The 16,780-nt window shown below is 39.7% G+C and overlaps 1 protein-coding gene across 1 annotated transcript in view; it reads right to left on the bottom strand.

The window, feature by feature from the left end:
• The window catches only part of ALDH1A2 (aldehyde dehydrogenase 1 family member A2), a 103,603-nt gene extending 89,201 nt beyond the window's left edge, over nucleotides 1–14,402 (bottom strand). The window contains exons 1-2 of the mRNA XM_047766260.1: nucleotides 14,384–14,402; nucleotides 13,560–13,749 (exon numbers count right to left, since the gene is read on the bottom strand). Coding sequence (XP_047622216.1) covers nucleotides 13,560–13,676 — 117 coding nt within the window. The 5' untranslated portion in view covers nucleotides 13,677–13,749; nucleotides 14,384–14,402. The remainder of the gene's footprint in view (nucleotides 1–13,559; nucleotides 13,750–14,383) is intronic.
• Nucleotides 14,403–16,780: the final 2,378 nt, after the last annotated feature.

Raw genomic sequence — 16,780 nt, 5'->3', positions numbered from 1 at the left:
TCCTACGTTTGATCTCTGCTCAGCAAGATGGGGTTTTGATGTGAAGAACTCCAGATCTCTTGGGTCAAAGACAAATAGCAGTGGCACTGACCTGCAAAGTACTAAGTCTCTATTAGACTCAAGTGAAAAGCCATAAGCTTCTGACAGTTCCCTCTCCAAAGAGCTGACCCGACCCACCATGGTTTTCATGAGCTTAGGCCGAGATAGAAGCTGCCAAAATGGTTTGAAGGAAAAGTGCCAATAAACTTTTTCTTTCTACCACTATTACCAAGTATTAAAATTGATATTCCCTAAGGTTTAAAGGAGGAGTTCTCTGGGAGAATGCTCTAATTTCAAGTACTCTGAATGTTCGGTAAAGAGGAAATTTCCAGTGGATCTTTATGACACCGCTAATCACTCATTTATAAAAGGAAAATCATTAACAGAGATTTCTGTGGACCACTTTTTGGTAATTATAAGGACATTGAGGGAAAATACTGTATACAACATTGTTCTGGGTGAAAATTTGGGGTCCCAGAAAGAATGTAACTAGATATACAAACAAGTTTGGTATTTTTCTTATGCTCTCATAATCCCAGGTTTGGAGACCCAAAAAATCAAAGAGTTCTGAAGAGATATCTTACAGCTGTTTTTTGTTTTGTTTTGTTTTGTTTTTGGTCTTTTTAGGGCTGCACCTGTGGCATATGGAGGCTCCCAGGCTAGGGGTTAAAGTGGAGCTTTAACCTGCCGGCCTATACCACAGCCACAGCAACACAGGATCCAAGCCAAGTCTGAGACCTACACCACAGCTCACAGCAATGCCAGATCCTTAACCCACTGAGCAAGGCCAGGGATCGAACCTGTATCTTCATGGATACTTGTCAGTTTCATTAACCGTTGAGCCACGATGGGAACTCCTCCTACAGCTCTTCTAACCCAACTGTTTTCATAACTACCAGGTGGGTTAATAAACAAACATCTCATTCCACCCTATCACTTTGTAAGTAATAAAAATGATGTTCAAGGAATTTACATAACTTATCCAGTATCACAAAGCATTTTCAGATCCTCAGAGTCTAGTATAGATAAGTACTCAGTAAGTGATCAACTAATTTGTTCATTCGTTAATTCAGTGAGTATTTGTTGTGTGCCTACATGTACAAAGAACTGCTAAATGAGCATATATCCATAGCAGAGCTGGGATCAGAACAGAGGTGTTGTAATGCTCATACTGCTGCCTTGTTCACTGCTCCACAATGCACCATGAGGGGATTCTATTTCAAAGGAATGGGTAAGTGTGTGGGAGTGGAGTGGGGAGATTCCTATCAGAAAAGAGAGAGAGACACTGAGAGGGAGAAAGATACTGAGAAAGAGAGAGAAGAAGCACACACACTCTTTAAGGAAAGAAAGATATTCATTTTCAAGACACTTTACCTGGAATTAATTTTCTAGTCTTAGCATTCTATTAGTAACTGCAAGTGGAATAAGACTGTATTATTTTCTAGTATTCATCCATTTACTCATTTTTCTCAAAGACAGAGATGTGTCAACCACATTTTGTGCCATGGTATCAGCTTTCATGAAAATTCAAATGCAGGAAGATAAAGCAGTCTAGGCATTACACAATAACCGTATCACTTGATTTGACATTATCAAACACATAAGTTACTGAGCAGTAACAATAATAAAAATCTGAAATAAACCTTTAAAAACACATGTGAAAGGTTTCTCACAAGAGAGTTGTGTTCAGAAGTCATTTGTGACTACAAAAATAATGGCAGAATCACTCTAAAAATTGTAAGACAAAAAAAATGATGTGAAATTTTAGTTGGCTGTTAATGACGAGGCGTTCCAAGAAAGCAAAAAGTGTGCTATCATTTTAACAGCTGCGTTATTTCAATAGCCGTCCCTGCTATAGCACTCACAACTACAGACACTCATAAATAAGTCCCTCACTTGCTCTCTGTAGAACTAAGTTACTGACTTTGCCGATGTTCGTTAAGGGCAGAATGTTTGGGTTTTTTGCTTTTTGGGTTTTTTTGGCTAAGTGTTGTTTACGTAGCCATATCTGTATACATGTGTCTATACTGAATGTCGAGCAATAATCTCTCTCCTTAATTTGGATCATCAAGAGTTCCAAAAATCACCCTGTTTTGTGTGCTTCTTTTCTAAGCCTTCTCTTTTTCTCTGTTGGAATTCCTGGTAATGATACCAGAATGTGGGCAAACGTCATTAGTCTCCCTGCTGTTTACAAGACAGGATTTATGCTCAATGTGCTGAACACAATGACACACATCACTGAATGGCTAGAACTACCACCCGGGCTCTAATCTGAGAAAATTTTCACTCAGGACAAATACCTATTAGCATAGAGAAACATGGAAGAGCAATTACAGCCAACATGTGTAGTCTTTTAAGAGTACCCCAATAAATACCCATTTGTGAAGGTTAATTTAATGCAACCCAGGCTGTTATCTGGAATAGTATGTGTCACCAATTCAATCCATTAAGTAATTACTAGATTCTCAAGAGGGCTCACAGAAGTCAAATGTGGTTACTCCAGGTTCATTGCTTCTGGTCTCCCTAAGGACCATTTAGACCAACATCTGGAAGAGCCGACTACAAAGGTTCCCTGGAACAACTAACCAGGTTGTGAATGAAAATGAAAACAGGTAAATCAGTCTAACCAAGGAATGAGGGTCATCAAGGGCCTGTCTGAGAGAAATACTTAGGGAAGCAGGAGAGAAGCACAAATGCATAAAAATTAAAAAAGGAGATGAAAAAGGTGAGAAGAAGGGATGTCTGAATGGGAAGTAGAGAAGAAAGAGAAATGTATTCTCTCTAAAAGTGAAGACTGAAATCTGGAGACTCTTAGACATGGTTTAAAGGAGACCACTTGTCTGTAGTTTCTTTTGAGCTATTTACAATGAAACATTAATTGTGCATCCCAATCACCACTAACCTCTGTAAAAGAGGCACTGTTAAAGTTTGGATGTTGCATGAATTTCTGGGGGACCATTCTATTTATTCTGTATCCTCGAAGAGGTTACATGTAATAGATGAATCTAATAGTACTTAAGCCTTGGGAGAAATGGTTGCTCATAAAAAGCAAGATGGAATATATCCACTCAACTGTTTCTGGCAAATGCCTCTCCTGCATAGGTTATAGTCAGGTAACACAAAATGATGGCCTATGAAGGGGAGAGGAAGCATTAGAAAGAATGTGAAATATATTCACTTTCAACAGTCTTATACACCCTCATCCCAAGTGAATCTGAATAACCATATCAAAGAAAAGCACTTTTCGAATGAAAACACAAAAAAGCAGGTGTGATTAAGGATCGTGTGTGACTTCCTAACCAATGAAAAACCAAAAATAGAGCTCTTTCCTTGTATAGCCTGAAGAATCACACCTACCCTGCTGATTAATACCTAAAAGTGTTGATTATATCAACTTTTTTGTTTGTTTGAAAACACTCTCATCTTTACAAGTTGAAACTCTTTCTAATGACAGTTACAACAATACCAACTCGACCTAAGGTTGGGATTTGTGTCAGAGAAGTAAGTTTGGGATACTATCCTATAAAATACTCAGCAGTGTTTTAGGCTAACAGTTCAAATTTTATTGTCTTTGTTGTGGTTTTTGTGCTTGTTTCTGTTATTATGGGCAGGGAAGGAAAATGATTGAGTCCTGGAATTGCCACCTGCTAGCTATTGATCCTGGAAAAATCATTTAACTTTATTATGGTTGATTTTCTCACTTATAAAACAGGAGTATTAATGTAATACTCACATCATAGGACTGCCACAATTATTAAAAGAAATCACACATGAAAAGTACTTTGGAAACTGTAGCATTAATTAAATATAATATACTAATTAATATTAAGCTATGAAAAGGGTAATTGCCTCTACTATCTATTAACGATAATAAAATAAAAAGTATTCATTTAGTAAACATTTCCCAAGCATTTACACTGTGAGACACTGAGCTAGATGCTCTGGAAATAACAAGAAGAATAAGAGTTTACAATCTAGTACAGTTTAGAAGTAGAGAATTAAACAGAAAATATAATTCAAGGCAAAAGCTGCACATTTTAGGAGTAGTACAAGAATTAACAAGGGCATTCAGAGACTGTCTTCATACTAAAAAAATAAGTGTGGGGCTAAATTTGTTAGGTATTACATAAGTAATATGCACAGAAGGACTAGATTCAGTCTTAAGGTTGAAGAATTTTATTCCTCAGTAGCTTCTTTAGAATTAGAGACATACATGCATGGATCAAATAACCTATAAAATCCAAATACAAAGGTGAATGTATAACACCAGCTTTAAGTTTAAAACACAACGAGTTCAAACATTAACAAAATGCAGAGTAATGTTATTTTCAAGCCTGGTGCTAAGGAATCATTTAAATTCTTTAAACTACCAGGATGAAGCAGAGTACTGAATTAATTAGTCAAGAAAAAGGTCTGTCAATTAAAACTTATTTTTCACATTATATTGTCACCTCTCCAGTTTTCTCCAGTCCTATAAACCAAGAGCAAACAGTGAAAAACTCTGGTTCTCCTAATTGTATTCCAAAATTGCATAAATGCATAAAACACAACTTTGAAAAATTCTTTACATATTAATATCATTTGGCTTTCCTATACGTTACATTTGTCTTTAAAATTTATCTGTCATTATTGAGAACAAATACCAATTACAAACAAACTAAAATGCAAATGTAAAAGGTAAAATTTTAAATAATAAAAATAAACTTTCAGAAGACTATGCAGAAGAATGTCTTTAAAAACTCAGAATAAGAGTAGATTTCTTAAAGAAGACAGTAAAAGCACTAAAAAACATAAAGAAAAAAAAAACCAGAAAAGTTCCTCTCTGTTTCCATTTAAAACTATTTGACAGTTTTCCCAAAAGAAGAAAGAGGAGAAAGAAAAAGCACAATGGTGGGGGGGGGGGTGGAGAAAAAATGTTCACAGAGTATATGACTGTCAAAAGATTATAATCCTTAATATATAAAAAGTGCTACAAACCAGTAAACACACACATATACAAACAAATGAGCAAATGAAATACTAGCCAACTCACAAAGGAGGAAAGCCAAATGCCCAATAAACATATGAAAAGATGTTCAAACTCACAAGAAATCAATGAACAGCAAATTAAAACAGTAATGAGATAACATTTCACATTCATCAGTTTGGCAAAATTCAATAAGTATAAGAACTCCAAGTATAAGTGAGGATATAGAGTAAATGGGGAATCTGACATACTGCTAGAGGCTGTGGAAACTAGTATAATGTTTTGGACAGAATCTGGAAATCCCTAAATAAGTTGTAGATACATCCATGACCCAACAATATCCTAGAAAGTCTCTCACTCAGGGAGATAAGGAGATATGTCAAAGAATGTTTACTGAAATAGCAAAATGCTAGAAGTATTGACATTTATCAATATTAGCATAAATTAAAAATTGTGATATATTCAAAGAATGTGATACTATGCTGACAACAACTAAATTACAAGTACATCCACCAACATGGATAAATCTTGAAAAAACTATGCTAAGCAAATAAAGCAAATTGCAGAAGAATACCTACGGCATGGTACCACTTATATAAAAAGATCTAGCAGCAAGACAATAGTATATATTATTTATGAATATGCAAACATGTATGAATACATACACTGATGGGAAAGGTAAATGTCAAATTCCTCTGAGAAAGGAAGGGGAGGAGGGAGCAGAATGGGAGAAGTTCATAGGAGGAGCTTCAATGTATTTCTTGAAGAAAAATTGGAAGCAAATATTGCAAATAGTTGAGAACAAACAAATCTTGGTATATGTACACAGATTTGTTACACTGTCTACATTCTCCTATATGATTGAAATATTTGATTTCTTCTCCCTGTATGTCCAACAATACAGTGTGCTCTTGATATGCTGAGCCTGAAACATTTTTTTACCTTCTGAATCCTCATGGTGCCTTAAGTGCATTCATGCCAAGCATTCAGCATCTTCTATTACACACCATAGTTATCTGTGTGCACATCCTCATCCACACCCAAGTGAGAATCCTCTCCAGCCTCTTCAGGGCAGGGCACATATCTATGTATCTTTTTGTGTCAGGCAGTGACTAGCAATAGTCTGTACATAAGAGGCTGTAATAAAAGTCAGATGAATAAATAAGCAAATAAATGCAAGGAAGTGAAAGGGTAGCTGTGACTGCAGTTAAAAATAAAAAATACCCCAAGGTAATACAATTAAATAATCTCTCCTGTGAAAAATCAAGTTATATTAGTATACAGGGTACCAGAGTCTAAAATATAGACAAGGCAAGAATTCACTGGTTTCAGGTTCCACCAATCAGTCTCATACTATTTCCTAATCTCACAAAAAAGGATTCAGTGAGAGAGCCTAATTTTCACACCTAGGGAAATAAGACTTTAACTTATCCTCTGTAGATTTGTCAAGGCTTTTCATAATTTTGCCTTCCCAACAAGGTCTGCTTATTTCCCCTCTTCCTTCCCACCCTAAACCCTCCATCATTACACACCTTGGCCCACAGACTTGGTATATGTCAGTGGTGGGGACTGCACAAGGAGGGAAACAGCTACTTTTTGCCTCTTAGTGGGTTTACTAAATTCACGATATTTTGCCAGATCCCTTACTGGGGTAGGTTCCACCCTAACTGTGGAAAGGGTCACACATCTTACAGCATTTTTTTGACTTGGTTTAATCTATAAGAAATCTTTAAAATGACCAGTGGCAAAAATATCCTGAGAGTCATTGGACTTGGTTTAATCTATAAGAAATCCTCAAAATGACCAGGGGCAAAAATATCCTGAGAGTCATTGGACTTGAAATATGAAGACTTAGGTGAGATAAAATGAGATTATGTATGAGAAAATGCATAAAAACATGATCTTTAATTATTTTGAATTCCCCCCATAGTTTATAACCAAAATTGAAAAGTGTTTTAATACCCAGGATGTCCTAAATTCTATCTAAATAAGTGTTTTCAGTTTCAACTGGACAACAGTTTTATCTCTTCAGAGATCTAGGAATAAAGAAACTGCTACTTTGGCTCTCCAAAGGTCAGACTGTGATAAGAAAACAGAGAAGATAACTACTTCTGGAGGTAAAAGACCCGAAAGCTTCCTTCTTTTACAAAAAAAGAACGTTCTCTCACAGACATACTAATTTTTAACCATATTGTACAGACGTCAATAAATCCCCATGTTTAGCCTCAGGGAAGTTTTGTTAAGAGCCCAGAAAAAGTCTAGATGGTGAAAGCACCCAATTATTATTCCAAATAGAATTTTCAAAGGCTGGAAATGTTTTCAAATTTTGTGACACAACAGAGCTTGCTATAAATGAAATTGTTAAGATTCTCAAGGGAAACAATTTAAAACATAACTCCTTCATCTTACTAGCAGACAAACTAGCAACAGAGAAATGCCAAGGATAAGAAATTTCTAATTTGGATAACCTCATGTCTGAAAGGCAAAACGTAATAAAGCTCAAAAGACATGCCTGAAAAGGCAATTAAAAATTAACCAAGGTGACATTATGGCAATCACTTCTATGTGCAATGATTTGGTGTTTGAGGGGAAAATGACTGGTTTTGAAATTACCTGTCACAGCAAATAAAGAAATTAAAGAAATGTGAGGAGAACTTTAAAAACAGTCACTATGCGGTGCTTTTACTTTTTAGAGGGTGAGGTGCCCCCAAACTGAGCAATCAGGACCACTGAAAGACTCTTCAATTTTAAATTATATAAACTCAGGTACCTTCCCATTTCCAAAAGGTATTTACTTTCTGAGAATGTCTTCTTATGCTGCCATACTCCCCAGATCTATGAACCAAGGAATTGGCAACATCTTTTTTCCAAACTACCTAAAATATCAGAAACAGCTCTTTGCCAGTCGACATTTAAGCCCAGCCAACTGGGTATACTGAGGCATATTAATGCAGAATTTTGGCACAAGTGTTAGGTATCTAATTTGACTATTAAAATACTGGCTGGGAAATTGTTTAATTTAGTAATTTTTTTAGTAAAGACAAGTCCTTGAAAGAGAAACCTTTAAGGTATCCCATTTGATGAAAATACAGTGTAAACATGTAAGGATTCCACAGCTACCCAGAATATTAAACTTTTATGACTAATTAAAATAGTAAAAAATGACCTGTTTCAGAAAATCTTATTGCTTATACAATTCTGATCTTTTTAAAATGGACATCCATTCATTTGAAAGAATAAATATAATCATCTCTACACAAAAATAAAATGGAACTAATCCTTGGCTGAGTGTCTTTATATGCTGCTTACTTTCACACACTTGCTCACTTAGTCCTGACAAGAACAACCATGTAAAGTAGGTGCTATTATCTCAATTCTGACAGAGGAGAGGAGAGGAGATACCATCCATAACTTGTTTTACTACTGCATCTCCAGAATCTGGCACCATATCTGGCACTGTGTGGTGAATAAATGTTAACTGCCTACATAGCTAATAAGCACAAATCTAAGATGTGAACAAAGGCCTATTTTAACTCAGAGCCTTTTGTAAGTCAAAGGGTTATAAACTTTTTCCAAAATGTGGATCATATAGTCCTACAGTAACTACTTGACTCTGCCATTGCAGTCCAAAAACAGCCACAGAAAGTATGTAAGTAAATGGCTGTGGTTGTGTTCCAATAAAACTTTATTTATAAAATCAGGCAGTCTGTAATTTGTTGACCCCTACAAGCTGTTACTAAGATAAATGAAAAGATAAAAACAGACACCAGTATGTGCATTTCATTATCCAACTGAGAAAGACTTGAGGGAGAATGGCATATATTGATATTTGAAATGTTTTTGGTTTCATCATGGTTTGATCATGATGCTAATCACTGTCCAGTGCAACTCATTATGCATGTCTGGTTTCTCCTAAGCCATGCTACAAGGAAATCAGACCTCATAGAAAAGCCCCCTTAGAGAATCTTCTTCCTTAAATAGAGAAACTATGTATATAATTCCTCATTTTATAGAAATAAAGGACAAAATTGCCCTTCCATATGATTCCTGCCTGTAGAGTAAGAGGCATCAGACAGGACCTCAGAAAAATTACCTAATTCAAGTCCTACCAGGAAGCTGTTTAGTTTCCCTGGGTTAAATAGAGGTAATACAAACATCATAAAGTGATACAATCATGGAAAAGTATATTTTTGAAAACCTTAGGTCCCCTACAAACACAAAGTTTGATTAACAACATATGATCAAGCAGACAATCTTGATCAGAGATTTGGAAGCAACCAAATTTATACCATCTTTTGAGAAAAAATCCCTGGGATAGGCAAGAATCTTGCCCCACAATGGAAGGAAGGAAGGAAGAGGAAGGAAGGAAGGAAGGAAGGAAGGAAGGAAGGAAGGAAGAAAGAAAGAAAGAAAGAAAGAGAAAGAAAGAAGGAAAGAAAGAAGCCAAAAAACCCCCAACTGATAGTAATGTCAAATACAGTAATTTAAAGTCAAGGAGTCAGAAGCCACAAAGTGTATCTTTTTCTTAAGAGGAATAAAACAGTTCATGTTCTCTCGATGTCTGCAACAGAAGTAACACAAAAATAAAGATTTAAACTCTCACTCTCTAAAGAAAAAAAAAAAAAAGGATGTGACTCGTAGGAAAAGCATAGTGTATGGTGAAGAAAGCTTTATCAGTTTTTTAAAAGTCAAGGCCAAGTTCATCCTTATCAATTATTCTTACTTCTTCCTACTCCATCTCCTTCAAAAGGTTTTGCAAGGATCAAATAAGATACACTGAAAGGCTAGATAAGTAATTAGGCCCTATAAACAATGTAAGTGGTATTATAAGTATTATCTTTATTGTTATTATTGCATTGATCAAATGAACTACTACCATGTTGATAACCAACTTTTGGCACCCTATCTAAGCTCCTAGGAGGACGCTTCCACAGCTCAATAAGCATAATGAAAAACACCGTTGTTAGGAACATGGTCACTTAAAAATCCTTTGAACTGAACTGAAATTGATCCCAGAAAACAAGATATTCAATAAAAGGTTGTTAAATGAATAAATAAAAGAATAAATAGTAGTTACCCAATGTACCATAGCTCTAATTTTCAGCTGATTGCCTTTTATTTTTTTCTCTTCTAGTTTACTGGATCAGTCCTCCATAACCCTCTTCTTCCCTATGTTCTAGCTCTCTACAGTATCAAATGCTGGAAGAAAACAAAACCCCTTAATTATTGTTAGTTATGGGCATAACTCTCACTGGAAAAGTGGTCAACAGAGATATAGCACAATGCTTTTATGTGTGTTTGGGTGTGTGGGTGTGTGGTGAGGGTGCAGTGGGGAAGTGGGGAAGGGAGAGCCAGAAGAACTGGGAGCGACAATAGAGAAGGTAGGGGTGGGATTAAGACAAAAAGTTTCCTATGACCTGGGAATCTGGAAAAGATCACCACCTCTGCAGTCTGGGGCAGTCAGCAAAGTTTGAACCTCAATTTTACAATGTGTGTATTCCTATAATATATTCAGGTATTAAAAAATTTAAAAATCAGACCGATAAAACAACTCAGAAAATCTTTAATTCACAGCTAAAACCATAAAAGCATGGCTAAAAACAATCACATTCCTAAGCCAGCTATTAAGCAGTCTAAGAAAGAGAGTGCACATTCTCCTGGCCCCAAAGTGGTCCCCTCACTATTCATATTGGTGGAGATATCAGTCTTTCCTGACTACCCATAGTCTGCCGATTTTAAAAGAATATATATGTATATGTATTTATAATATACCATATTGTTTTTAAAAGAAACATTTAAAAAACTTGGTGTCTAGTCTGCAGTAGGAGGGAAATAAAAATAGACCTATTCCAAAGAAGGTACAGCCATTGATCATTAGTCCTGAATAGGTGTTGGTACTTCAGAGAAACAGGCTTATTTTAAAAACTAAATGTAAATGCGTGAGAGTCAATTCAAAATCGCTGGCCCTTTCAGCATCTTTTGGGACTGAACTTTAATTCTGGGGCATTTTCACCAGACAGACAAAAGCAGTAACTTCTATTGATCTCCCCCATTCTCCTTTTATTAAAAAAAAAAAAATGTTAAATACTTTTAGAAGAAAGAAAAGGTAGGGAAAAAAGTGCAAAGTTTTCTAAATGTATACTACATGAAATTCTCAAAAAATATAACCATTTACATGTAAGTTGTCACTTTATATTGGTCCCCAAATCATATTTTAAAATCCTATCATTATATAACCTTCACTAAAGATATATATGTTTAACAAGACAAAAATCATTCAGGGTCCATCTAGGTTTATCCTGTACCATTTTTGACACAAATATTGTACTTCCTTCCTATGTGTTATTCAACAAACCCTCTAGCATATTATTTTCTCTATTACTTTTCTAAAAATTCTAGTGAGTGTGTTATCACTGTCCTAAAGGACTGTCTGTTCTATCTTGTTCATTCTTCTGCTTAAAATTGCTAACAGAATTTCTGATCATAAGTGAATTGTTAAAAAATTCTACATTAATTTTATTTTCCTTTTAAGTAGAAAAATCATTACCCGCTATCTTTGGCTACCAAAAGAGCAGCTCTGCTCTTTGTGTTAAAGAAGCTGCTTGCCCATGCCGCTTGTCTCAGAAAATTTAGAAGTCTCACCAAAGAGCTGAGGAGGAGAGCTGCTGGGAATGCTCACAGATACCTGACTTTACAAGGTTTTGTGAAAAAAGCTAGCCTTTAGAGTAGTATTACTCAGTGTTTATGAGGGTTGTTTGTCAAACCTAAAATAAGGTGCCTCCTCCCCACAAATTAAAGAATCAAGTTACAATCCATTATTTCATTTCTGATTGTTTTTTCTTTGTAATAAGTGGGAAAGTGGATACTGGATAAGTCTCCCTGAGCTGGAAGACTCCACATTAAAGGCTTCAATCAGCTATAAATCAGTTGTCTTTCCTACTGGGGGAGAACAAGAGAAAAAAGAAAGTGGAGGTTGTCAGAGAAAAAAAGAACTGGAAGAGCTTCCAAATTAAATTCCGAGATACCTACTGCATACCTAAAACTCCTTTCAGGGGCTTTAAAGAAAATCCAAACCGAAGTACGACTAAAATCAAATCTGAGGTCCTCTCTTCCGCACGGATCTTGCATCTTAAGACCTTATTTAAAGGTCTTATTTCAAGAGCCTGAAGAGGTTAGGGACCCTCATAAAACAAAACTCTTATGCTGCATGCTTTTTCCCTGCTTGTTCCTAAAAGCGGAGAAGTGCCACACATTGGCACCATTGTTATGCAAACAATGCTTAAATGGTTGTAACCATTAACGACCTCTCATTAAAATGGCTTTCAAAAATTTGTCACACCATCTAAAAAAGCTAACAGGTACATTAAATCCATCTAAATTGGCATTCAAAACACGAACCACCTTGATTTTTATCCTAAAACTCAGCAGGTAAAATTTCAATATTCTGATAGATTTTTTAAAAATATCCCTTTCAAGCATTAAGCCAGAACCAAACAATTTACTTATTGACAATATTTAGTTTATCTCGTAATATGTATGACGGAAAACAATTTTAACTGTATTGTGTGTGAGCAGTATGTGTTTAAGTTGATAGGACTAGGTCTGGAGTAGAAATCAACTGAAAGGAATAGAAAATCAAACAAAACAATTATAAAAGGAATTCCAAGAAACATTACTCTAAATCGAATCTATTTCTTCCTCTCCCACCCTAATGCCATAACATAATCCTACAGAGTGTGTAATTAATACATTTTTTCCATGTCGAATTTGTGGAAAGCCAATTCTAATTACATGAAGGTGGCGAACGCATTTCTTTTTTATGCTGTGCAACAACAAAAAATTCCTGCTTGGCCAAACGAAGATGCCAGAGTTCTTTATTTAAAAAAAAAAAAAAAAAAAAAATCAGTTCAAAAGCGAACCCGTTAATTTGCACAAATTTAAAGACGTCTCAAGTTTTCCAGGAAAACTGCCACAGCCTACAAAATTTGAATGAAATGCTGACATTGGATCTACGGTATTCAGCAGCCAGGTTTCCATGAAATCTGCAAAAGCGGCCAGAGCGCTGCGTGCCTTGGACTATCCTACGGGAAAGCCGCTCGCAGCGCACCGTGCGGGCTGCAGAGAACCCGACCGGCCCCTGAAGGCAAACCGCTGAGAAGAGACCGACTGCCAGGCTGCATGGCCAACCTCGCGAGGAACGCTTCTTCCCAGTTAGAGGAGTCGAAGCCGACGCCTTTCCCGCAGCAATAGGAACCCACCCGAAGAATCGAAGAATCGGACCAGAAGGCGGGGGCAGATGCGGTTTGGGAAAGAGCCGTTGACCCTCAGAACCTCGAGAAAGGCTGGGGCGGGTCCCCGAGGCGCCCAAGACCCCGAAGGACTCCAGAAACCCCAACCCCGAGGTCAGAGTGTCCCTAATGCTGCGCGAGGACGACAGCCTGGCCGGGGAGACCCCGGCCCCCGACCCCGTCGCGCCGCCCTCTCCAACAGACCACGGAGAAGAAAGAAGATTCCAGAAAGTCTCCGTGGACGGCCGGCCCTCGCGGAGCCTTACCTTGGTGTACTTGATCTCGAGGTTGGGCGTGGGCGACGGCAGAAGGTGCAGGGACGCCATGAGGGCGGCGGGGTCGGCCTTCACCTCGCCGGGCATCTCGATCTTACTGGAAGTCATGGAAGCGGGCCGAGGTCTTGCTTGCCCGCGGCGTGGGCTGTGCGCGCGGTCCGCGGGCCGGGGGCGCGCTCGCCTGTATATAGGCAGGTGTCAAGCTGGGGCTCTTCTTATTGGACGTGAGGGCCGAGGCGCGGGGGGCTGGTCCATCCTACCTAGGACGCCTGGGCTCAGCCCCGATTTACATAAAGCTCGCCGCCCGCGCTGCGCGGCCGGGAAGCTGGTGGCCCACGGTCAAGTGCGTCTGGCGCCCCCGTCCTCCCCCCGGCCGCGGGGACTGGCTCACGCCCACGATGCCGCCGCTGTCCTCGACGGCGGGATCGAAAACGCGCGCCGCTGCCCTGAGGAACTCAGCCAGCCAGCCAGAGCTCGCCCTGGCCGGGACAGCGTTGGCGAGAGGCACACCTTGGCAGATATCGGGTACCAGTCATGACCCCGGAAGCGGAGCGGGGACTGGAGGGGGACCCGAGCGGCCCGGCACTGACGCGGCCCCGATTGGGCGCCGCGCCAGTGAGAGAAGCCCGGGGAGCTGAGAGGGGCCGGCCGAGGATGGGGCGAGCGACGCTGCAGCGGGCGCGGAGGTCCTTTCCCGCCCAGGGCCGCGGAATCCCAGCTCCCCTCTCTCCTGGGTACCCGCGGGACCCCCTCCGTTCTCCTTCCCTGGCCAGGGGCGTCGGGTGCTCCGCATCGACCCCTGTCCCCGCACATACCCGGTCCCCGAAACGGGGCCCGACGGGTTGTGATACGCAAAAATCCCTCGTCCCACACTGAAAATGAGTATATCCCCTGGAGCCGGTCGACGCCGCACTGCCCTTGTCAGGACTCTCCTGCCCAGCTGCTGCCCTCTGCTGGCTGGGACCGCCCCCGGCGGTCTGGGCTGCGTTAGGAGGATGGAGCTTTGGTCCTCCACCGCTGCTCTGAGAGAGTTGGAGATTGCATTGGTCCCTCATGGTTTCACTTGGATCCCTGGTTCAGCACTTACTCTCATCACTCCAGGACACGCAAGGGTACCCCAGTTTTGCTTTTCTGTTGTTCTTCACTCCAACACCTATAATGGGCTCCTCATTTAATTGCCCCTTCGAGATGAGCTCCATATCTATAATGCTACCCCTAATTTAAGCATTACAGTGCTCCAACAGGTCTTATAGTTTGTGGAATGCTAGAGGTCAGCATATAGGTCCAGATCAAGAACACAGAGGACCTCACATCATACTGGACTTCTGGCTCAGTGGCTAAATCTGGGGTCTAGATGAAAAGACCTTTATAGGTCACTTCCCCTTCTCTCAGTGTAAGCTTGACAGAGGCCTATTGATTCTTATCTTTTTTTTTTTTTTTTGTCTTTTTGCTATTTCTAGGGCCACTCCCGTGTGGCATATGGAGGTTCCCAGGCTAGGGGTCCAATCGGAGCTGTAGCCGCCAGCCTATGCCAGAGCCACAGCAACGTGGGATCCGAGCCGCGTCTGCAACCTACACCGCAGCTCACGGCAACGCCGGATCCTTAACCCACTGAGCAAGGGCAGGGACCGAACCCGCAACCTCATGGTTCCTAGTCGGATTCGTTAACCACTGCGCCACGACGGGAACTCCTGATTCTTATCTTAAATGCTGTTTTTAGAACTCTTAGAACCCCCATCCCCCCTTTTTTTGGCCTTGCTTCTGGCTTGGGGAAGTTCCCAGGCAGGAATGGAGCAAGCCCACAACTGTAACCAGAGTTACAGCAGTGACAATGCCAGATCCTTAACCCACTGAGCCACCAGGAAACTCCCAGAACCCCTTTTCTTTGGTGTTAAGTGTAAACCAGAAAAGATACTTTCAGTAAAAAACTGCTTTTATGCCCAGTGCTTGAATACTAAACAACAGTAGAAACAGACAAAAAAAACCCTTGTTTTAGTATTAGAGCTAAAGAAATAACTTCTGGTATCTCAGAACCCAGAGTATCTACACAAGGTTACCAGAGTGAATTGGATTTTTGTTTTTGAGGAACTATGGACCTTATCTTAGGCCGTTGCAAGATGTCAATTCACAGGGGATCTCTATGGCCAAAAATTATGCCTTAATAACAGTACATGTTCATGAAATAGATGAAAACGTTAGGGAGTTAGTGATATAACTGAGAAATTTAAGGTTAGTTTAGTTGAGGAGCAAGGGAGAAGGCAGTAGCAAAGGAAATCAGTGATGCTTGTGGAACAATTCTACAAACATGTTTTGAGCACCTTCCAATGCAAGCTGTAATGCTAGAGACTGGGGTACAAACCAGATGGACAGCTCTTGCTGCTAGTGAGCTTAAAAACCCTTCCCCACAGAGTTAGATCAATGACTATGATACACTATGGGGAAAAGTTACACAAGAGCATCAACAACACCATCTGGGTGCCCCACCAAGGAAGAGGCCAGCTCTCTAGGGAAGCTGACCTTGGACCTGAGCCTTAAAAGATCAGGTTTCAACGAAGGAGAGAAGGACAATATAGCCATAAGAGTCCACAAGAGCAAAGGCGTAGAGATGTGAAAATGCTTTTAGGGGGCATCAGTGGTGCTGGAGGAGAAGCAGATGAGGGTGAAAAGGCTCATCTGCAACTCAAGGTTGTAAGGGCCTTAATTCTTGAAACACTGAGAAGGACACGTCATCAAAAGATTTTGAGAAAGAGTAAAGAGAAATCTGTATAAACTGCTAATATTGTCAAGAAAGACTACCATAAACCAGAAACAATTGGTTTACATTCTTCACAAAGCATAAGACAGAGGTGTTCACCCTTGACCCACTTCTGGTGTGCTGACTTCAGTTCCCTTACCATGGCTGGAAGGAACAAGATGATGGAATTGCTAGCATTTGTTTCATAGTGAGGAAGAGCAATAAAGAGATTTTCTTCTTATTCAGGAAAGAAAGGAAGGATCTCTTGGCTTCTCCTAAACATCTCCAAAAGATCTAGTACAGTGACATATGGCAGACTAGTTTGAATTGTTCCCTGAAGGCTTCTTTTGTGTAAGATTTACTCTCTAAGTACGCAGTAAAGTGATCAACACAGGGATGTGTCATCTATTTTGTCTGTGTCTTGAGTGTGCATGCGCCTTTCTCAGTTCCTAAAACAGTGTGGAGCACATAGTACCTA

Source organism: Phacochoerus africanus, chromosome 2 (genome assembly GCF_016906955.1).
Source record: "Phacochoerus africanus isolate WHEZ1 chromosome 2, ROS_Pafr_v1, whole genome shotgun sequence".
In the NCBI taxonomy this organism is placed as follows: Eukaryota; Metazoa; Chordata; class Mammalia; order Artiodactyla; family Suidae; genus Phacochoerus; species Phacochoerus africanus.
The sequence above is the reverse complement of the archived record's forward strand: the minus strand, read 5'-3'. Positions and strand labels throughout refer to the sequence as shown.